At 36.2% G+C, this 25,133-nt stretch overlaps 1 protein-coding gene across 1 annotated transcript in view; it reads right to left on the reverse strand.

The window, feature by feature from the left end:
• Positions 1-1,968: 1,968 nt before the first annotated feature.
• Positions 1,969-25,133, reverse strand: part of VWF (von Willebrand factor) — a 203,412-nt gene continuing 180,247 nt past the window's right edge. Inside the window, exons 45-52 of the mRNA XM_074269040.1 lie at positions 19,492-19,675; positions 18,250-18,290; positions 17,508-17,624; positions 12,043-12,141; positions 9,070-9,198; positions 7,446-7,485; positions 2,929-3,026; positions 1,969-2,319 (exon numbers count right to left, since the gene is read on the reverse strand). Of these exons, the coding sequence (XP_074125141.1) occupies positions 2,131-2,319; positions 2,929-3,026; positions 7,446-7,485; positions 9,070-9,198; positions 12,043-12,141; positions 17,508-17,624; positions 18,250-18,290; positions 19,492-19,675 (897 nt within the window). The 3' untranslated portion in view covers positions 1,969-2,130. The remainder of the gene's footprint in view (positions 2,320-2,928; positions 3,027-7,445; positions 7,486-9,069; positions 9,199-12,042; positions 12,142-17,507; positions 17,625-18,249; positions 18,291-19,491; positions 19,676-25,133) is intronic.

Raw genomic sequence — 25,133 nt, forward strand, 5'->3', positions numbered from 1 at the left:
CCTAATAAGAGAAAAACAGATTAAGGAGATACTGAAAAGTGTCTGGACCCAGTTAAGAACATATAGGTCTATAGAACTATTAATTTCTTCTTTTATTGCCTTTCTCATTGCCTGTGCCTTTGCAGTGGCCAGAAAACTGAAAACTGACTAGATGCCCATCAATTGAAGATTGGTTGAATAAATTGTGGTATATGAATATTATGGAATATTATTGTTCTATAAGAAATGACCAACAGGATGATTTCAAAAAGGCCTGGAGAGACTTACATGAACTGATACTGAGTGAAATGAGCAAGACCAGGAGATCATTATATACTTCAACAACAATACTATATGACTATCAATTCTGATGGACATGGCCATCTTCAACAATGAGATGAGCCAAATAAGTTCCAATAGAGCAATAATGAACTGAACCAGCTACACCCAGCAAAAGAATTCTGGGAGATGACTATGAACCACTACATAGAATTCCTAATACCCCTATTTTTGTCTGCCTGCATTTTTGATTTCCTTCACAGGTTAATTGTACACTATTTCAAAGTCTGATTCTTTTGTGCAGAAAAATAACTGCTTGGACATGTATATATATATATATATATATATATATATATATATATATATATATATATATATATATATATGTTGTTATTTAATTTAGACTTTAACATATTTAACATGTATTAGTCAACCTACCATCTCAGGGAGGGGGTGGGGAGGAGGGGAAAAATTGGAACAAAAGGTTTGGCAATTGTCAATGCTATAAAATTACCCATGCATATATCTGGTACATAAAAACTATAATTTAAAAAGTATCACTGCCTAAAAGTCACTAGGGGCATGAGGAACAGAAGAATGCATATAAGCTGAACTGGAGGATCCTTGCTTGACATATGAATCATTAGAAGCAGGATTGGAAAATGGGATTTTGAATTGCTGGTAGGAGCAATCTGTGAATATCAGAGAGTGGAAGCAAGATTGACTCAGTGGCTCTCAGCTGACAGGATTCACACTCGTGGTGAAAAGAAAGGTGGGAGAGTATGAGAGGTATGGGGGTACCATGTGCCAGGTCAACATATTATCCTTGTGTTGCTTTGCCTGTCCTAGTCCATGATCCAGAGCCATAAATTGGGAGCCAAGCACCTCTTCTCTGCTATCCAGAGTCCTAACTCTGAGGTAGAATCCAAGACATATGGCTTCTTCCCCTGATCTTTCTCATACTCCATGGAAGCTGAGTGCTTTGAGACTTTTTTTGAGTAACTTGGAATAAAAGAGCTGGGAGGGCAAACAGGAGAAAATTTCTAGGTGATAATTAGGTGGACACTTCCATGTTAATCCCAATTATTAAAGGTTTTTCACATTTTTCCCCTATGTCTACTAAGTATGTGGCCTCAGTGGACAGAGTGATTGTATCCTATGAAAATGCACAGGGATGGGGAGGGAGAGGAAGGAGAAGTACCTAAATGAGAAGAGCAAGCCCAGATGAGGATCAGAGCAAAGAAATTTATTATCCAATAATTTTCCCATAATTCTTTATCCTAATTTATCATCTTTTAATCTATATTCAAATTCTGATCACTGGATTTTAATCTTGCTTTATCTCCAGCCTACGCCAGCATCCAGAGTTATGCAGTCTGTCAGAATGATTCTAAAAACCAGGGAGACTGGGACAAATATCACGTGGCTGCTATCTTAAGTAGAACACTATTACTTGATGAACATATTACACTTTCTTGCTGGGTGATAGTATTAACACTGCCTTCCTGTAAGCTTAAGGAAGGCAGCACATGAACAAATATGGACTGCTTTTGCTATAACAGCAACTCAAGAGCCACATGTATACCCACCAAGTCCACATACAAACTACAGATATATCAAGCTCGGGCTTAGTTCCTCATCCTTAACCCAACTTCAATCCTTCCCCAATCAAGGCAGTCCCCTAATGTAACAAAAAGAATCATTAAACCCTTTGCATGACAAGGTATGTGACTTTATTGTGAGGCTATGGGGGAAAGGGGACCACTGTACAGAAAGACTGAGAAGCAGTCCCAAGAAGGTAAAGAGGAACCAAAAGCTTCATTTTTCCAGCAGCAAGCAAATGCAGGTCCCCTCCTCCATTGCTGAAGAGCTTCATGTGGTACATTTTCGGGGAGAACACTGACACTTCAAGGCATTGAAAATATCGTGGTATATCACAGAGCCATTAGTGCACTGTAGGGGGACCCTCACAGGCTCTATTTGAGTTGGGGAGCAGCACGAACACTGGTCTTGTACATCCTGGGTATCAATGGAGTAGATGGCCTTGCTGGGACATTTACCCTAAAACAGGGAATATATAAAATAAGGAACAAGAAAGGGTCAGGATAATGATTACAGCATCCACAGACAGGATGGGCCTTGTGGTCCATCCTCTTGCTTTCAAGTAAGATAATGCCTTTCCCCAGGAAAATTGAAGACCTCTATCTTATTTCTAAAGATCTCTGGGGAAAAGCCACAATCCATTTCCATATTTAATAGGTCTGACCATGTGCCTCACTCAAATCACTCTTGGGACAATATTAACCTTGTTTTATCCTCAAGAGACATAGAAAAGTATTTGCCCCCAGCCTCCTTCCATTGATTTCAAGGCAGTTATAAAGCTTTTGCTCTACCTTTCTTTGGGGACTCAAATAATCCTAATTAATTTTTCTTTTCTTCATTTTTCTTTTGCCCAGCTACCCTTCTTTGAGGACTCAAATAATCCCAATTCCTTTTTCTTTTCTTCATTGGTCTTATCTGCCCAATTTCTCATAGCCATTTTCCACATTCTTCAGGAATTGTAGGCGTTGTTCTCTACAATGGCAGTCTCTCCACTCTACCCTCACCCCTATGATGGGATGGGGAATTATAGCTGGGTCTCTGAACACAGCCCCCCATCATTTACTTTACCTCGCAATAATGGATATTGACTTCCACTTCTGACTTGCAAGTTCCAATCTTCACATACTGTAATTTAGCAGTGATATCTTTGCATTCACGCTCGATACCTAGAAAACAGAGACAGTGATAGACAGTTAAGTCCTTGGCAATAAGCTAGGCTGCTTCTGAGGAATTTTGTGGGTTTTTTTAGACACAATTTCCTTCACATAAAAGTCTAATAATATGAATGAATAAATAAATGAATGATAGATATGAAGCACTTTCTATGTGCAAAGCATTATTCTAATGTGCGAGAGTTGCAAATAGGAAAAGTAAATTATCTTTTAATGGGAAAAGACAAGAAATATAGATTTCAACCAAATCAAAGGTCCTCTGGGTATCATGATAAAGCAAATGGTAGCAAATTTTCTTCAGGATTATTTCCAGTAATAAAAGTTTATTCGTTTCCAATGTGGAACTCTGACAGTACTGGGAACTTTAGTACTAAAAACTTTCTTCTCCAAGAGGGAGGAAACAAGACCAGCATTACCAGGCCACATCTTCACAAGACTTGTTCCCCTGGATAATGATTATGGGGACTAACCTGGAAAAGTCAGAGGCAAAGTCTTGCTGCTTAGTTGTTTTCAGACATGTTTGATTCTTCATTGACCCCTTGGCAGGGGTTTCTGAGAAAGATGCTGGAGCAGTTTGTCATTTTCTTCTCTAACTCATTTTACAGATCAAGTAACAGGCAAACAAGGTTAAGGGATTTGCCCAAGATCACACAGTCAGTTCATGTCTGCAGTTGGATTTGGACCTGGGTTTTCCTGACTCTAGACCTTGCACTTTATCTACTAAAAACCTAGCTACCCTAGGCAAAGAAAGAATAAGACAATTTTCTTCCTTCCTTTCCTACAGAAAGGAGGATTAGTCTTCATTTTCTGCAAACCTCATGACTAAATCATTCCTTTCCCATTACACTTTCAGTTGCATTGGGAAGCTAATAAGCAAGAGATATAAACAAGAAATCCACCCTTTTCATTATTAAATTTGGACTCTGTCCCTGAGATTGTAGGCTTTTTAAGGGCCATCTTTTGCTTTATCTTGTCCAGAAACAAGATGCCATACCACTCCCTTTTCGAACCATGTTATTCACCTTTCCTCTCTAAATCTAGTTCACCTTTAGGTATTATCTATTCTCTTAAGCTGCTTGAACAAATGAATTGTATTAACTGACTTGTTTCTATCCCTATGCCTCACACTTAGTAAACATTTGATAAAATGTTTTTTCATTCATTTATTCATTTTCAATCATTTATTCAATAAATATTCATTATTTATTAAGCAGGCACTATATGATCAGGCACTGTACTGGGTTCTGTTAAAGTAAAAGACTTTATATTCTACTATATTCAGAGTCTCTAAAGCAATTCAATAATTTGCTTAATAATTACTTTATTAAAAAGTATTTATTAACATCAAATATACAATTACGTTAATAATTAATGATACTAATTAAATCAATTCATTAATTATTGATAAGTAATTTAGTAATTATTTGTTAAGTGCCTTCTTTGATCTCAACCCTGAATTAGGCAATAGGGCATACAAGAAACTCTTAAGGAGCCTTCCTCTTAAGTGGCTGAGCTTTCTAGTTTGCATTTTCTTATGTCTATGACAGTGATAGCCAACTATGGCATTCTACTTGCCTTTGAAAATTTCAGGATTTCATACACAATTGTGACATATGCATTTGAGAATCTAAGAAGCTGAAATTTAATAGACACTTGTTCTAGGCTTCATTTCAATAAAATCAGAAAATCAAAATTTTAAAAATTCATTCTAGAAGCATAGAATGAAGGGGGCATAGCTAAATATTTGTTTCTGCAAAAAATATGAGGAGGTATGGTGTTGAGGGAACTATAAGTTAAATGAATCAAATGTATGATATGATTATCCCCAAAAGCTAATTGAATTTAAACTACATTAATAAAAATAATAGGTAGTATTTATATAATGTTATAAGGTTTACAAAGTGTTTTTAAAATATTATTTTATCCTTACAAGAAGGGGAGAATAGGTGCTATTATTGTCATTATTATATCACTAATTAGTAATTAATTAATATTGTTAATAATTAATATTTTATAATATTACAGATGAAGAAAGTAAGAAATAGGGGCTAAGTGATTTTCCCTGATAATATAGTTATTAAATGTCTTGGTCTTCCTGATTCCAGGTCCAAAACTATTCAGTGTGCCATTTAAATTCCTCTAAGAGAAGACTAGTGTCCATAGAGACAGGATGGGAGATGTTCTGGATGATAGGTCTTCTCTACTTTACTCTGGACAATTCCCATCTGCCAGCCACACTTTTAGAAGAACATTGACAAACTGGCACATGTTTACAGCAAGGTAGACAGATCAGTAAATAATCTGGATAGTGATCACTCCAAATAAGGTTTTCAGAAGAAATTCAAAATGTCTCACAGAGAAAGAAAAACTTAGCAAAGGAGATGTGATAGTGATCTCCATGTATTTGAAGGGCTGTCACATGGAAGAGGAATTAGACTAATTCTCCTTAGAGAAAGATGGAAAAACTAGAAGCAATGAATAGAAACCTATTTAGGAAAAAAAGTTCCAAACAAAAATAGCTATTTAATGGTGGAATGTACAGCCTCAAGCAATAGTGACTTTTGCGTCACTAAAAGTCTTCCAATAGAGGCTGGAAGACTAGAGGAGGAGCACCATGCTGAAGCACAAGTTTAATTTAACGACACTTTGAAACTCCTTTCAATTCTAAGATTTTATTTCCATTTAATAATTCTAAATACAAGTCTACTCCAATTTATAAAGAATAACACCCTTATCTTATGTAGAGATTTGGGCCTGGAATCAAGAAAACCTGAATTTGAATTTAGCTTCAGACACTTACTAGTCAAATTTAGAAATTATCTAATCCAAAATCCTCATTTTTTTATATGAGGAAACTGAAATCTAGTTATGTTAAGTGAATTGTCTAAGATCATATAGGTAGTGACAAAGATGTAGATGAACCTCCGTTCTCTGATTATTAATCTAGTCTCTTATCATTGTGCTATTTGACAAGACTTTAAAGAGTGACTCAGAAAATCTCCCTTTAAATTCACAGCAATATAATCTCCTGTTTTCTGTGACTATGGCTTCCTTTCTTTTTTTTTTTTTTCTTTTAGTTTTTTCTGTTTGTTTGTTTTTTGCAATTGGGGTTAAGTGACTTGCCCAGGGTCACACAGATAGGAAGTGTTAAATGTCTGAGATCAGATTTGTACTCAGGTCTTCCTGACTTCAGGGCTAGTGCTCTATCCACTGCGCCACCTAGCTTCCCCCTTTCCTTTTAGTTTTGATCTTAAAACAGCATAAACACAAAACTCAATAAAAGTATCTTGTTTCTGTTGTAAATAATTTTCTCTTTTCACTAAATAAATTATAGAGTTTATCCATGGAGATTCAAATGTCTTTTATGGTTTCCTGTCTTCCTTTTTTTCATATATGAATTCAAGAGAAAGGGGGAAAATAATAATTTTAAAAATTTATTTTCTCAACTTGGTATTTGGTTGCAGCATTCCTTAGAACTGTCCCTGAGTTTGCCATCTTTACAGAATATAATGGCTCTTCATAATCTACAAAACACTTTCATAATAGGATGAGAAATAGAAAGAGCAGATTACTATCTCTGTTTTGCACATGAGGAAACTAGGACTAGTAAAAGTTAAGTGCCTTAACTTTAAGGTACAAACTTAATAATCAGAAGGATTAAAATCTAGTTCTAAAGCTGCTATGAAATATTAAGAATCAGTTTAAACACAATATAGCTTCTCATTCAGTTAGTAGACAATACCAATGGAGAGATAAACAATCAACTAAAGCAGTAGGAGTCATATGCCATTAGGTGGCACTATAATGTATGGAGTGCCAGGCTTGGAGTTCAAATCTAACCTCAGACACTTACTAAATGGGTAAGTAATTTTACTCTGTTTCCTCACTTTTCTCATCTGTAAAATGAGATGGAGAAGGAAATGGCAAATCACTCTAATATCTTTGCCTAAGAAACTTTAATTAGGATCATGAAGAGTCAGACATGACTGAAAATAATTGAACAGCAAACAAAAATACAATAAGGACTAAGTGAATTATATAAATGAATCCTATGGGAATAGAAGAAAGGAAGTTACAGTTAAGAAATGCTTCTTGAAAAAGGTAGAATTTGATATAGAAAAATGGGGTTTCACTAGAAACACAAAAGATGGAATTGAAAAAGCACTGGCTTTGGAATTAGGAAATCTAAATTCAAGTTCAAGTTCTTTCTTTTATTACTTTATGTGACCATCATGGGAACGTGAGGAAGTCACTTACTTTTTCATTTATAAATGACCTAGAAGTGACTTAAAGGTGTGCCAGCCTTAATTCATGATTTTATGAACATCCATTACAAAGGAATACACATACCCCACTCCCTCCTTCATTTTGAAATGTTTTGGAGACTATAGCATTGGAAATAGTCATACTCACATGTATCACAGCAAGTACCTTGAATTTTCACAATTTTACCCTGAAAAAATACCACAAAATCACATATTAGGCACAGAGAGCACATGTCATCCAAATAATCAACTGGAGTTTAAAAAGAATCTTATTTGTACAAGAATAAAATGGCAGAGGTCCTTGGACCCAGTCACTTCCTCTAAGATCACTCTTCTGAATCCTTTTTCATCAAATTGTTTTCCCCATCAGCAAAAGTGAGGGACATAGATATCCTCATAGGATTTGGTTTCGCCAATTTGGATTGTTCTGATTTTACTTGGACCATCAAGGCAATTATTCCCAACACAGACTAAAACATTTTTAGCTATCACCTCTCAACTTAAAGAGCAAGGGCACAGTCACCCTCAGAGAAACTTTTAATATCTGTAATCATTCACACACACATACACACACATACACATATATATATATATACATAATATATATATATACTAGGACTTTATATATATATATATATGAAACTTATATATAATATATACATATTTATAAAGTCCTAGTCATTTACAATAATAATAGTCTCACATTTATGTATTACTCCAAGTCTTACAAGATTCTTTTGCTTATATTCTTTAACATATGGCTCTCATTCAAGGTAATTATAATAGTATAAAAATAACTCACATTTGTTACTGTGTATATGTGAATTATTATATATCCCTCACATTTGTATATTATATGTTATTTTCAGATTTACAAAAATACTTTCACAACCTTCTAAAATAGGCAGTGAACATATTATCAATTTTAGATACCAGAAGATCATAGATTCAGAAATAACAGAACTAAAAGACCATTATTTAGTGTTCCTTATCTTATTTTTTTAATAGACAGGTAACTTAAAGTCAAGAGAAATTGATGACTTGCTCAGGATCACACAATTTCTAAGCGTTACAGCAGGGATTCCTTATTCAATAATCTTTCCACTATGCTCTCCTGAAACACTTAGAATCTGAGTTGCCCAGGTTCATATAGCCATTAAATGTCCAAGATTCAAATCCAGTTTCTTCCATTGTTCCCTCCACTATTGTATGCTGCTTATAAAAAAGTAGAGTTGTCACCCAAATATCCTTAATGCATATATTTGTTCTTTATAAAATTAGGCCACTGTTATTTCTAGGAAATCACATCTGAGGTGCATTGACTATGATTCAAAAGATGGGGCAGGAATGACGATTTTCTTAAATAGAATATATTTCATCAGGTTCAGTGTTAGATGCAAATACAATGTTGTTAAACTTTATATCCATAAACATGAACATGGTTGTGAAAGGCTCATTACCAGATTGACTACATGATCTTGAAGACCATCTTCTGAGTTACAGACTACAATCTATGACCAAAATAATGTCAGGTCCCTGAAATAATATACATATGTGTGTGTATATATATATATATATATATATATATATATATATATATATATATATATATATATACATATATATGTCAGAAAATCCTTCAAAAAGTATTTATTAAGTGCCTATTATGTATTAGACACTGTACTAGGTACTGAAGAAACAAAGGAAAACAAGATAATTTCTGTCCTCAAGGAACTTGCATTTTATTTGTCCTATTTAAAGTTATTACTTACTCCATCAGCTAAACACTTCTGCTGGTTGAAGGGTGGACACCCGGTGACTCTCCGTTCCCAAATAAACTCTCCTTTCTCAGTGACCCTGCAGTAGTGGCTATCACAGCCATCCTGTAAAGTCTCATTAGCCTAAAAAGAGTGATAGGAAGTGAGTAGAGGAAAAATCTAAGGAATACCATTGGGGAAAAGAGCAGCTCAACCCTGACCCTGGTTACAACTGTATATTGGCTGCAAGAGATAATCCAGTGAAGAAACTTATAAAAATAAACATGATATAAGTGATTGAGGAGTTCAAGCTTGGAGACTTATATTGAATTCCCAGTTGTACAACTGATTTGTGATGCAAAGGGCTGTGTAAAGTTACAGAAGCATGGAGATTACCCATTTAACTGGAGTTAAATCAGGCCTAGAGAGCAGGTTAAGTAATGAAGTAATGTGACCAGAGCATGCAATTTAGTCTTCAGACTAAATTGCATGCTCTGGTCACATTAGCTGGTTATTTCTTTTGAAGAGTCTGAGGTTATTCCTTGCCAGTCAATTTTAAACAGACCATCTCGAAGTAGGAAAGGACCTCAAACTTTCAAGTTCAAGTTCAAGCAATTTCTTCAAGAATGATCTTTATCATTTCCTTTGAATATTTATCAATTGGGGAATGACTTATATTCTTATACATTTGACTTAATTCTTTATATATTTTAGAAATGAGACCTTTATCAGAAAAACTGTTTGTAAAGATTCCCAGATTTGTACTTCCCTTTTAATCTTGTTTCTGTTGGTTTTCTTTGTGCAAACCTTTTTAATTTAATGTAATAAAAGTGATAATTTTCAAATAATGAAATTAAAGCCATCTATAATTATGAAAAAATGTTCTAAATCACTACTGATTGGAGAAATGCAACCACCTCACACCTGGCAAATTGGAAAAGATGACAGGAAATCATAATGACAAATGTTGGAGAGGATTGGGAAAACTGGGGCACTAATGCATTGTTGGTAGAGAGGTGAAATGATCTCACTGTTCTGGAGACAATCTGGAACTATGTTCTAAGGGCTACAAAATTATGCATACTCTTTGACCCAGAAATGCCATTACTGGGTCTGCATCCCAAGGAAATCATAAAGGAAGGGAAAGGATCCATATATACACATTTTTAGAGCAGCTCTTTTTATAGTTACAAAGAATTGGAAAATCATTTGGGGAATGGCTGAATAAGCTGTGGTATATGAAAGTAATGGAATATTATTGTTCTATGAAAAATGAGGAACAAGCTGAATTTAGAAAAGCCTGGAAAGATGATGAGCAAAACAAGCAGAATCAGGAATACATTGTACACAATAACAGCAAGAATGTGCAATGATCAACTATGAAAGACTTGGTTCTTCTCAATGGTTCAGTGATCCAAAGCAATTCCAATAAACATTGGACAGAAAATGCCATCTGCATCTAGAAAAAAACTGTGGAGACTGAATGTAAATCAATACATGCTGTTTACTTCTTTTTTCTATTTTTTTCCTCTCCTACGGTTTTTCCCTTTTCTGATTTTTCTCTCCCAACATGATTCATAAAGCAATGTGTATTAAAATAAATAAATAAAAGTTTTTCAAATTTTCAAAAAAAAATGATGTCTATCATACATTTGAAGATCTCCAGATATAGGGGACTCACTACATCATAAAGCAATCCACTGCACTCTTAGGCAGCCTGAATTATTGGAAGTTTTTCCTCATATCAAGCCAAAGCTGTTTTTTCTTCACCTACTACCCGTCAATCCTTTGGGAAAGCAACAGAAGTTTGATATTTCTCTCCTGCATCACAGCCCCTCAAATACATGAAGATTCCTATCACTGGGTTACTCATTCAACTCTTCTTTCTTTTCTTTCTTTTTTTTGGAGGCAATGAGAGTAAATGATTTGCTCAGGGCCACACAACCAATAAGTGTCAAGTGTCTGAGCCTGGATTTGAATTCAGGTTCTCCTGACTCAGGGGCCAATGCTATCCACTGTGTCACCCAGCTAGCTATCCCTTTAACTTTCCATAGAGCAGACTTTTAATGCAAGAACAGAAAGAGGTGGAATAAAGCAATAAGTATTAACTCAGATATAGTAGAAAATTGTCTAACAATCAACTCTTCAGAGGGAAAAATGTACACACAACAAATTTTTAATTTAATCTTCATTAGTAATATTTCCTCTATCAGTTCCTTAAGTCTAGACAATCCACAAGAAAAGAAATAAAGCTTTAATTTGTAGCACTTTCCCATTTCTAAGGTGTAAATGTTCATATTGAAAACTTAACAATTGATTATCATGAATTTCCAATAGGAGCCAGCTTGAATACATTTCTGATTGCACTTTACTCTGCCTTCAACAGCCTTTATCTGAGGTATAGTGTTTAGTTTTGGAAGTCACAGTTTAAGAAAAACATTGATTAAGTTGGAGTATGTCTAGGATAATGAATTAAGATGGTGAAGAGCTTTGAGACTATGTCATAAGAGGATAACTTGAAGGAACTGGAATGTTGACCCTGGAGAAGAGGTCTGATTTTGACTGGGAGAGGTGGGGGGAAAAAAGAAAAAAGATGGCAACTGGGTTCAAGTTTAGTCCTATAGGGCAGAACTAGGAGAAATGGACAGAAACTGCAAAGAGAAAAATTTAAACTCAGTGTGGAGAATTTCTTAATAATTAGAGGTGACTAATACTTAGGAGGTAAACCAGAGGTGATATATCCCCTCTCCCCAGAGGTCTTCAAGCAGAGGCTGAACAATCACTCATTGGATATGCTACAGTGGAAAGCCTTCATTTATGGATTGGACTAGGTGACTGCTAAGGTGCCTTCTAATTTTCAAATTCTGTCATTCTTTTATTGAACTAAGTCTTGCTTGATTATCAAAAAGAAAAGAAAAGGAAAAAAAGGCCCCAAAAGGGGAACTGATGAAGAATGACACAGAAGTCTCAGGTTAAGTCTGCACTTACCTTTAGTGCCATGATTGTTCCCCTTCTCAGTTGGATGGTACAGGCAATAGGTAGACACTTCTCACAGCAAGAGCCCTCTACTTTCTCCTTCTTGTAACCCTGTGCAAAAGAGTAGGAGAGCCACAGTCATATTCCCTTAAATTTCCTAAGAGTAAAGTTGCTTCTACTCAACTGGAAGGTCAAAGGAGCCAGAATCATGTCTCATTGGTTCTGTCATCATGGGCAATTCCCTTGCTTTAGGTCAGAGGTGGGGAAGGTTCAGCCTGCAGGCCATATAACACCCACAAAGTCATTTAGTGTGGTCCTGCCAAGGCAGCCATAGACGATGATGAGCTGAAAGCTAGGTACAACAACCTCCCAATGTTTATGTTTTTAAATTGATTATTTTATATGGCCCACAAATTATATATAAATATCCAGAAAAAGATGTTCTCCAACCCTGGTCTAAGCTATTCTCTTAAGACTCTGAGTTATAGTAAAAGTGCAAGTCTTGTATTGGTAGAGGAAGTTTCTCTATCCAGGACTTCCCTCTACCAATGAGGGTCAATCCCCATCCCTGTCCCCTGCTCTTCCTACATCCAAGCCATACACTAGGATTCTACCTCTAGCTATAAGAAACACTTCTTTTGGGAAATAAGGAGGTTGCGCTAATTCACTTCTAAATCCCTTCTAGCTAAAAATGTATGATCATCTATTTCTCTTTCTATCCAGTATCTAGCTAGCTTCCTAGCCATCACCTGAGTAAGCCAATAATTTTAATTTTAATTGCAGAAGTTTTCTCCTTCTGCTCCATTCCTAGTCCCTAGTAAAAATATGTGGGTGAATGAATATATGGCACAGACAGAGAGATAAGAGAAATGATAAAAAGCACTTAAAATGTTTGTTTATGCTTGATTAATTAATCATGTATTTGGTGCTAAAGAGGAACCTGAAGATACTGGGTCCCATCTTTTTATTTTACAGATGAGGAAACTGGTTTAGACATTTTGAATGACTTGCCTTAGCTCATTAAAGATATATCTCAATCCTATGACTTAATCAGGTTACCCACACTTATACCATTAGAGATTAATTCCTAATAGTCCTGAAAACTTTTTGGTGTTAAGGACCCTATTAATACTTGTTAATTGTTGGTGAAGTTGTGAACTGATCTTTGAAGGTCCGGGCTAGCTCCTCTGAAGTGCCAGAATAAGTCATTGTCAGGATAAGCAAAAGTCCTTCTCCACGTTGTGGGCACCAAAATGTGAAGGTCCAGTCGTCTCTAAATTATCCTTCCAGACTGCCATCTCAACTCAATCTCCCAGCCAGACTAGCCTCATTCCAGGCTCAATCTGCCTCTTTTATCCTCCCAGAGAATGGGCGTGTGAGAACTCAGGGGCTTGTGGGAAAATACTTCAACCAATGAACTTGCTCCTCTTCCTCCTCAGAAGTCCAAAGATATAACTCCCCCTAAAAGCTGGAACTAAAGGTGTGAATTCTGAGCTAGAGAATTGCCCAGACAACCTGAGTTACCCTTGTAATCCTAACACTGATCCAACCATTTTAGAGGGCAATTTGGAACTATACCCAAAGAGCTTCCAAACTGTGCATACCTTTTAATTCAACAGTGTCTCTACTGGGCTTATATCCCAAAGAGATCATAAAGAAGGGAAAGGGACCCACATGTGCAAAAATGTTTGTGGCAGCCCTCTTTGTAGTGGCAAAGAACTGGAAACCATCAGTTGGAAAATGGCTGAATAAGTTGTGGTATATGAATGTTATGGAATATTATTGATCTTATAATAAATGATCAGGAGGATAATTTCAGAGAGTCCTGGAGAGACATATATGAACTGATGCTAAATGAAGTGAGTAGAACCAAGAAACTGTTGTGCACAGCGACAAGATTATATGATGATCAGCTGTGATGGACGTGGCTCTTTTCAACAATGAGGTGATTTAGGCCAATTCCAATAGACTTGTGATGGAGAGAGCCATCTACATCCAAAAAGAGGACTGTAGGGACTGAATATGAATCATAACATAGTATTTTCACCTTTTTGTTGCTGTTTGTTGCTTTTTTTCTCATTTTTTTCCTTTTTGATCTGATTTTTCTTGTGCAGCATGATAAATGTGGAAATATGTATAGAAGAATTACATGTTTATCTTATATTGGATTGTTTGCTGTCTAAGGGAAGGAGATGGGGGAAGGAAGAAGAAAAACTGGAACACAAGGTTTTGCAAAGATGGATGTTGAAAACTATCTTTACATGTATTTTGAAAATACAAAGCTATTATTTAAAATAATTAAAAGACCCTATTAATATAAACAGAGATTGTGTGTCTTTGTACATGTAGAATTTTGTATAAAGTTTGATGGCCTTTTGGAATATGATTGTGTTAGAGAGTAGATAAAAAGGGGAGAGGAGGATGGTTTCAGAAAGGCATGTGAATGACATATATAATAAAAGAAGAAGAGGAGAGGAGGTAAAATGTAGGTCAATTGAGAAGATTAATATAAGTGATTTAAGAGAGGAATAAGAGAGGTAGCAACAGGGAATAGAGTTGGGTTCAAACAGGACTCACTCTCACTGGTTCTCAGACTAAGGATATTACTTGGTGACTATGGGAAGGAGTTGAAGGAATGATCACTTCCTTACCTGACCTGAGAGGGAGGAAAAGGACTGAAATCTGGAAATGAGGCAGGAGGGAAACAAGAACAGAGGGGACAGCTGCTGAATTTGGAAGAGGAAGGCAGAGAGAATTCAAGTCCCTGCCAGAGGGTGGGAAAGTCAAAGACAAGGGCAGAGAGGTGAGAAGAAAAAGAAATTAATTTAGGCAAAATAAAAGATAGAAAGAAAGGAGAAAAGAAAGGGAGAAAGAAAGAAAAGGAAGAGATATGGGCAACAGAGCAAAAGGAAGCAGGGAAGTGAGAGAAAGACACAAAAGAATATATTTTCAGTCTTGCAAGAAAACAGACACTCCTGCCTTTCTCCTGCTCTGTTAAAGTGAACTCACAGGTGCACAATATGATTGAAGATTTTTTTTAAACCAAGCTGGATTTCCAGGATTATTCCTGATAGGGGGTATGTGTTCCATATGCTGCTCTACATGAAATAGGGCAGTACATAATGTGCTCAAACAGGAACCACTAAATCATCAGCAGTTTTATTCTCTTTCCTCTTAGGGGCAGCCATTTCCCCCTCCTGCAGAGCAGCACCCCCAAACCTAAAGAACAAAATATTTTTGTAAAAGTTTACACAATCAAAATAACTGTTCTCTCCCCAACTACACCCATCCAATCCACACAATATAATCCTCTCTCATACACACACACACACACACACACACACACACACACACACACAAAAAAAAAAAAAAAAACTAGGCAGTTTTTGTAGGAAATCACCTAGTATCTATCTCCCTTTAAGTATAGTCCCACATTATCAATTGCCTATTGGACATTCAAAATGCATTATCTGGAGGTATCTCAAATTCAGTATGTCCACCATTGTCTTTCCCAAAAAAATACTCTTCCCTCTCCCAATTTTCCTATTACTGTCAAAGACACTATCATCCTCCCAATCATCCAGGCTCTAAATTTCAGAATTATCTTAGATTCCTCACCTTCACATACCCCATATGCCCACCAGAAAGTTTCACTGTTTCTGCTTTCACATTTCCCATATATTTTCCCCACCCCACCCTTCCTCTTCATTCACACAACTACCTTGCTGGTTCAGGTTCTCTTTACCTCTCAAGCTTTCCATTTGGTCTCCATGCTTCAGCCCTCTCCCCACCCTAATCCATTCTCCACCAAACTGCCAATAGGATTTTCTTTAGGAAAATGGTCTGACTATGTCACCCTATTACCCATTGACCAACTCTAGTGACTCCTTGTTTCTAGGATCCATAACCTGGTCGTTCTTGCCTTTCTAGTCTTCCTACCTTTTAATATCTGCTTCCCAGTTTATATCACAGCCATGCTGATCTATCTCCTACCTCCATGTCCATGTCCTCCATCTCCATGTCCTTGCATTATTTAGCTGTCCCTCATGACTAGAATGCAAATCCTTCTCACCTATACTTATTAAAATCTCTGATTTCCTTCAAGCCTTAGCTCAAGTGGGTTTTTCCTAGTCTTCTCAGTTTTCTAGAGCTTCCCTTGCCCAAGGGAAAATGTTTTCATTTTGCATATATTCTGCATATAAACATAGTATATATGTCATTTTCCTCAGTAGAATGTAAGCTGAATGAGGTTAAGGTCTTTTTCACCATTCCTTGTAACTCCAATACTTAGCACAGTACTTGGAATATAGTAAGTGCTTATTAAATGCTTATTAGTTATTTGTTGGTGACAATGGATTATTATTTAAGCTATAAACCATCTCATTATGGCAGGAGAAGGATACCACTAAATCAGAACTCATGGCTACAGTGGTTAAAACTTAAAAACTTAAGGCCTCATAGAATTCAATTATCTCATGTCCTGATTCCTTGGAAGAAGTGTCCCCATTTTCACTTTCATAGCATTTCTAACCTACTCTTCTCACTTGGGAACAGGCTGCCTTCTCACTCACAAGACTATTTTTGAAGATGACTAAGAAAGAAGCATATTTGCAAATATGTGTATTATAAGACATTTCAATCTCTAATCTATTCCAATAAGTATTGATCAAGCTAATAAAATCATATCAAAGTTCTGTGTTTAGGGTCCCAGAACTAGATGCTGGAGATTCTACACTCACTTGCTTAATTAAGGGAAATTAAGTAAAAACCCTCCACTATTGCTTTTCCTTGTCATGGTGACCAAGCCCAGCAGAGTAGGGATGACAGCTACAAGAAAAGTCCCCAAAAATATTTTGGTACCTTTAGACCAAATTCTTGTAGAATGGAAGCAGGTGGCCATCTTATGACTACTTAGGTCACTGAACATGATAGCTTGCACAATTTTCTCCTTCCCAACCAAAGAAGCCCGTCTATTTTATGTGTAGATATCCCTTGCTTCACCCAACTTGTGATCCTGCTGACACATTATTTTGCTTATTTTAGCATATACATCACATGACAATCAATTCTATTTTTGGAACAGATGTTCTTGAATGCCTGGATATTTAGCCCTACAAAAATAGGGCCTGGAAGGAGGAGGCATCTCATATGTCTACTTCATTGGAGGGAACTATGGACCCTTTAACAAAGAGCTATTAATTAGCTCAAAGATCTGCCTCGGTTTCTTTATTATAAGTGGATAATTTTAATTCCTTCATTGAATTGGATACTTTGTGGATAAACATGAAGTGTCCCTGTCTTGTCTTTCACCTGAAGCAGATAGTTTTCTCACATACCAACTATATTGAGAACTAGGGTCGGTATCAGACAATGACCATGGATCTTCGTCCTTACCCAGTCCCAGACCTCTTACACATACATAGAGCACATATAGATATACACACATACGTTTTCCAGGCCTTGCCTCAAGGTCTCACCTGGGGACAGGGTGGGCAAGTAGTCTTTGCACACACCAATTTATACTTGAGAATGATATCACTCTGTACACTGCAGTGGCAGGTGGTACATTGATCCACCATCAGGCTGCTCCCTGGCTGGAATGAAAAAGCAAACAGATATGAGTCTTGGATGTTCTTCTACCCTCTCTTTCTCATAAACAAATATTATTCCATCTCTTCCCTGTTTATCTCAACCTCTTACTCATGCTCCCAAATCCCTTCCCTTATCTCTCTCCAAAAAGGGTGAGGATGGTAAAAGTGAGAAATCCTGTTAGCCCCAACCCTCACAGAGGGAGCTACAGGTGGCAGGATGTAAGGGCTGTCTTGTGGATAGAGACAGAAAAGCATCCCACCACGCACTGGGAGAACCCTTGGTGGAGAAAGGATATTAAATGTACATAATGACTTATTCCAGATGATTAATTGCAAAGGGTCCCTGAAATAAAGGCTTAGAACAAGATGACGATGACAAAAGGAATGTAGGAACAATGGAGTTAAGGGTCAAGAGAATTTAAAAAATATAGTCCTGGCCCTAATTTAGAAATACAAAGGAAAGAAGCAAGACTGAGACCCACAAGAGAAGGCATGAGGAATAAGTTCCCAGGATCCCATTTCCTTCTGTTTCTGATCATATACAACTTTGTTATATGAGATTTCCTATGCCTCCCTTAACCTTCATTCTAGCAATTATGAAAGCCTTTTGCAACAGGCAGCATCTTACCCTAATGATGGTGTCATTGACCAAGCAACCCTGAACAGGTTCTGTAGAATGGAGAGAAAAAGAAGGAAGGCATTAGTACTTCTTAGTCATAATTCTGCAAGTTAAGTCCTGCCTCCCAAGATAAATTAGTGGGATGCAGCTGGAGATGATGTGGGAGGCAGGGGTGAAGGATCTGACATTTGTCTTCAGTCCTCTTCCATTTCCCCTTTCCATAATTCTCCCACTTCATTTTTTCTTCTGCTTCCCAAATATGGTCATCCTGTACAATTCCTTTTCTGGTAATGCCCTAAATTTATCTTTTGTGCATCAAAAACATTCAAAATACTTATCTTTAGGGGCAGTGGATAAGAGCACAAACCCTGAAGTCAGGAGGACCTGAGTTCAAATCTGACCTCAAACACTTAACACTTTCTAGATGTGTAATCCTGGGCAAATCACTTAATTCCAACTGCCTCATTAAAAATAAAAATAAATAAAAATAAAAATAAAAATACTCCTCTTTAGAGGATAATAGGGATATTGTTGTTCAGTCATTCAAGTCAATTACAACTCTTCATGACCCTGTTTGGAGTTTTCTTGGCAAAGATACTGGAGTAGCTTGAAATTTTCTTCCCCACATTCAAATTCAGATCTTCCTGACTTTGTATGTGGCCCTCTATCCACTGCCCCACCTAGTTTCCTTGTAAAGGCAAATCAGCAAAATATCCTGAAGAAAGTGCCTGATTAAACTTAGTCATACTAAAATATGAGTAGCTTATATCTCTTCTCAGGGACACTTGCATTTTAAGACATGAGGTTTGTAAATGTATGTATGTAAATGAAATTCTAAAGGTGGAATTTATAACAACAAGGTCAGATAGATTCAGAAAATGTGGAAGTTCTTCCTACCCATTATACCAACCTAGTTCTTGGATAAACTTGAATGAGCTATTTACCTTTTTAAAACCTCAATTTCCTCACTTGCAAAATGAAAAGGTTGGACTATATGACGTCTCAGTTTTATTCCAGCTCCTCTATAATTTTATAAACTATCATGATCATTCCCAGAAAAAAAAATATATAATGGATAATATTCAATTCTGGAGTGCTAGAAGAGCAAAAGATGTTCCATCCAGCAGGGGAAGGAGGAGGAGAAACCAAAACATATTTACACACACACACACACACACACACACACACACACACACACACACACACACACACACCACCCAGCCAAAGACTCCTGTACTCATCCAAACTGACCACAATGGCAGGAAGGACAGCATTCTGCGGCCTGACTACAGCTCAGCTGGAAGCCCAGAGGGCAGGTGGGGACATCCAATTGAGGGCAGGACACGTTCCTCTGCTGAATAAAGACTTGCTCCTTCACTCGTACACACTCATTGATGAGGCAAGGGTTCTCAGGGGAGCGCCATTGTGAGCCAACCTGTGGAGGAGCAGAGTAGGATGTATCAGTAAGTCTTTATGGTACAGTTTTTCTACCTAAAAAATGGCAACAATAATACCTGTACCTCATATCGCATAGGATTCTTATAAGGAAAGCACTTTTTAAAACTCAAAGTGACAAATAAATGAGTTAATATTATTTCATAATTTTCATGAGTATGTGTGTTATAATGGATAGCCACAGAGCCAGGAAGAATTGGGGTCGATCTGACACATCTGGATGTGGAATCCTGGGCAAATCATTTAAGCTATCAGTGCTCTAAGTCCCAGCTTCTTAAAATGTTTTCTACTTATGACTCGTTTTTGCCCCAGAAATTTTTTTTGCAACTCCAGGTTTATAGGTATATAAAATGCGCATATAAATAAAAAATTTACTGATAATAAATCATGATTTCATGACCCCCCCCCACATTTAGTTACATGATCCCATGAGGTGATCACAACCCACTGTTTGGGAAGCTTTGCTCTAGGCAACTTTCTCAGTCTATAAATTTCAGAGAAATTAATGAGTTACATTATTAGATAAAGTTTCTCCATGCAAGCTTTTCTTATATTCATGAAAAATATGGCATAAGATGTAGTCTTTATCCCATATTACTAAAGAGTAGTGGATTGGTAGCTACTGATCCCATCTTTTTTGATAATACTGCTTATTTAGAACTATGCCCAAAGAGTTATAAAATTGTGCATAAACTTTGATCCAGCAGTGTCACTACTGGGTTTGTTTTCCAAAGAGATCATAAAAGAGGGAAAAGGACCCAGATGTGCAAAAATGTTTGTAGCATCTCTTTTTATGGTAGCAAAGAACTAAAATGAGTAGATGCTCATCAATTTGGGAATGGATGAGAAAGTTATAATATATTAATGTAATGAAATATTATTGTTCTATTAAAAATGATGAACAAGGTGATTTTAGAAAGGACTGGAAAGATGTACATGAACTGATGCTGAGTGAAACAAGTAGAACCAGGAATACAATAACATAATAATACCAAGATTGTGTGATGATCAGCTATGACAGATTTGATTTTTCTCAGCAGCTCACTATCCAAGGAAATACCAATAAATTTCGGATAGAAAATGCCATTCAAATACAGAGAAACAACTATGGAGACTGAATGTAAATCAACACATGCTATATTCACTTTATTTTTTCTCCTGTTTTTTTTTCTCTTGTGTTTTTTCTTTTATTGTGATTTTTCTATCCCAACATGATTCATAAGCAAATATGTAAAAAAAAGAATGTACATGTATACAACCCTCCAAAAGGATAATAATATTGCTTTCTTTCTTAAAAATTGACACTAATGACTAACAGAGAATTGATATCCAAGATAAGTAAGGAGATACTGAAAGAACCTAACTCCCTTAATGAATTCACATCACCTGGCCCAGATAAATTACATTCTCAGGTCCTATAAGTAACAGTGGGAAATGCGAATGGTCCCACAATGTTGAAGAGGACAATATTGTTCCATTTTTGAAAAAATGGAAAACAGGAGTCTATCAGCTAGCTAAGTGAGCTTGAATTTAACTTCAGTTCCTGGAAAAATTCTAGAATAGATAATTTAAAAGATATTTAATGAACATCTTTATGGGAAAATGGTGATCACAATGACCCAGCATGACTTCATCAAGAATGGTTTACATCCATGGCTCTTTTCAACCGTGAGCTACATAAAAGCAATTCTAATAGATTGTGATGGAAAGAGCCATCTATAGAGACTGAATATGGATCAAAGCATAGTATTTTCACCTTTTTTTAGTTCTTGTTTATTTGCTTGTTTTTTTCTCTCTCTCATGTTTTTCCCCTTTTGCTCTGGCTTTTTTTGTATGTGCAGCATGAAAAATATGAAAATATGTTTAGAAGAATTGAACATATTTAATTTATATTGGATTGCTTGCTGTCTGAGGAAAGAAGGAGAAAGGAGGAGAGAAAAATTTGAAACACAAGGTTTTGCAAAGATGAATGTTGAAATCTATCTTTGCATGTATTTGGAAAAATAAAAAGCTATTACAAGAATAGGTCACATCATGTTAACTTCATTTCCATTTTCCATCAGACTATTAAGCAAGCAGAGGAGGATGCTGTAAATATAATTTGCCAATATTTTATCAAAATATTTTTAAAAGTATATCACACTACTCTTGTGGAGATGATGGAAAGACATATATTAGACTACAACACAATTAGATGGTTTCAGAGCTGAATGTATGGTTACACACAAAAAGCAGTTGTTAATAATAGTTCAACATGATAGGCAGCATTCAGTAGGGGAGCTCATTGACTTGTGCTTGGCCCTGAGCTGTTTCCCATTTTATTAATGACATGGATATAGGTGTACAGGGTATTCTCATCAGCTTTGCAGATAACAAAAGGCTGAGAGGGAGATCTAATACAGTGGATGATGGAATCAGGGTCCAAAAGGATCTTGACAAGGTAGGTCATGAGATTCAATCTAGTAATATGAAATGTAATAGGAATAAATGTAGTCTTGCAGTTGGGCACAAAAATATCGATTCCACAAGTATATTATGGAGGAAGTCTGAATATATAACAGTTGTTCCGAAAAAGAAATGGAAGTTGTAGTAGACCATAGGTTCAAGTTCAATATGAGTGTGAATCAGTAACTACCCCTCCAAAAAAAGCTAATATATTTAGCTTCTAGGAATAAGAAAGTACTCTCTCCTTGTTGATTTCTTCTGGGATAGTGTATTCACTACTGAACACCATATTTTAAGAAGGAAATTGATAAATGGGAGAGATTCCCAAAAAGATTGGTAAAGTGCCTTAGAACTATGGTATGAGGTTTGGTAGAAAGCAATGGGCATATTTAGCCTAGAAAAGGAAAGACTGAGGAAGAACATAAGAGCTGTCTTCAAATGTTTGAATTGTTTTTGTTCTATCTGGCCTCAGAAGATACAAGCAATCAATCAAAATAGTCAACAAGCAGGTTTAGGCTTGAGGTCAGGAAAAAATTCCTAATGATTAAAGATGACCAAAAATGGAATGGGCTATCTCCAGAGATGGTGAGTTTTTCAAGAAGTCCCATCCTCCCTCCTTGGAAGTTTTTGAGCAAAGACTGGATCACCACTGGTCAGGCATGTAAGACAGGGAATTCCTTTCACATATGGGTTAGATTAAATGGAGTCCACTTAGCTCCTAAATGTTGTGATTCTATGATTTGTCAAGTAAGAGATCATTTGTAACTTTGGAGATAGAATAATATTTGTTCTGTGTTATGAGACTCAAATAGAAATGGATGTGAAAACAATCTGTTTTATAATCATAACAAGTTATGGTAAGGTTAATGTAAACCAGTGGGATCAAACTAAAAAATAATAATAATGAGGATGGATTGCTTATTGATTTAGAAAACTACATGTTCACATTATCTACGTTAAATTGTATTTGTATTTATTTTGGTAAATAATTTCCAGTTATAATTTAATCTGTTTGGGCTGCCATTGCTGCTGCTGGCTCAGATATGACACCTCTGAAGTAAATGAAAAAAATACTAAAATGCAGCTGAACTCAGATTCATTGCAAAGACCAATCTTGATTCTAAAAAAACAGAGAATGAAGCATTTTTTTCTTCCTCTCAGCAAATAATTGTGAGATTATGCATATAATATGTGCATAATATGTTCGATATTTGGCCTAATATAATTGTTTTACCAATTTGGGCCTTTTCTTTAATAAATGTTATTGATGGCTTTAGTTTATATATATCAGTCATTAAAAAAAAACCTGTCGCACAAAGAGCACCCTCCTTTATAATAAAGAGCAAAACCAACCAATACATTGACAGCATTCCATATCTAGTCTTCTACCTTTCTACTAAAATAGGGGAGATCTGCAGAACCGAAGTTAGTGATGATAATTATTCCATAATTCAGTTTAATTCTCTTGATTTACATTGTCATATTCATTAACTATATTGTTCTTCATGTTTGATTCATTTCACTATATATCAGTTATGCAATCCTTCCCATGTTTCTCTGAATTCCTGATCGTACAATAGGAGAAAGGAAAGAAATAAATATTTATGTAGTACCTACTACATGCCAGGTATTTTTCTAAGTGCTTTGCAAATGTCCTTATCAGATCCTCCTAACAACTCTACAAGATAGGTACTATTATTATCCCCTTTTTATAGTTGAGGAAACTGAGGCAAATCGTTGTTATATGAATTGTTCAGAGTTACACAGCTAGTGTTTGAGATCACATCTGAACTCAGGTCTTACTGACTCCAGACTCAGAGCTTTATCCATTAGCCATCTTATTATTATTATTATTCAATCATGTCTGACTCTTCATGACCCCATTTGTGGTTTTCTTGGCAAAAATACTGGAGTTTGCCATTTCCTTATCCAGTTCATTTTACAGATGGAGGAATTGAGGCAAACAGGGTCAATTGACTTGTCCAAGATCATACATATAGTATCTGAGGCTGGATTTAAATTCAGGTCTCTCTAACTCCAATGCTGGCATTCTATCTACTGTACCATCTAGCTGCACATTCAGCCACCTACTTTCCAATAATATCTGATTACTTTCATATACTATAGCTATTCTCTTGCAAACAGATACTATTTGATTTCCAAGTTTTGCCTATTCTTTTGGCTTTGTTTAATATTTTCTTTGCTACACAGGAAAACTCAATGAAGGGGCTGGTTATAGTTAGAAAAGACGGGGGATTTAAAGAAAAAAACTAAAATCATTTAACACCATATCACACACATAAGGAGCAGGAAAATGGAGGTATGAAGGCAGGATTTTCCTAAGCCTCCAAACATTGTTTCTCACTTAGTGGGACTGAACACTGACTATCCCATCTGCTGATTTTAATGCTGATTTAAATCCTAGCTCTCCAAAAGCAGTGGTCACTTACCTGTAAGCTCAAAGGACCTGGCTCACCCCTGCCATCAAACTGAGGGGGTTTCTTCCCCACTTAACCTAGCACTATTTGTGGTTTCTTGAGCGTGTCCTAATTCTATTGTTAGATATGCTAGATTAGAGGCATCCTGAGGTTGCAGTCAGACATGGTCTGAATGAAAAATGGTTTTGTGAAGTTTAGAATCTACCTGCATCTTTTTGAAGGTCAGCTCTCAAAACCACTCATCATTGGCTTAGTACCAAACTTAAAACTATATTACAAAGCAGCAGTCATCAGAACCATTTGGTACTGGCTAAGAAATAAAGTAGTAGATGAGTAGAATAGATTAAAAATACACAAGACAATAATCAAGGCCTATAATAATCTAGTATTTGATAAATCCTCAAACTCGAGCTTCTGGAATAAGAATTCACTATTTGACAAAAATTGCTGGGCAAACTGGAAAATAATAGGTTATAAACTCGGCATAGCCCTACATCTCACCCCACACGTGAAAATGGGTACATGATTTGGGCATAAAGAATGATATCATAAACA

This window comes from Sminthopsis crassicaudata, chromosome 5, assembly GCF_048593235.1.
Source record: "Sminthopsis crassicaudata isolate SCR6 chromosome 5, ASM4859323v1, whole genome shotgun sequence".
NCBI lineage: Eukaryota > Metazoa > Chordata > Mammalia > Dasyuromorphia > Dasyuridae > Sminthopsis > Sminthopsis crassicaudata.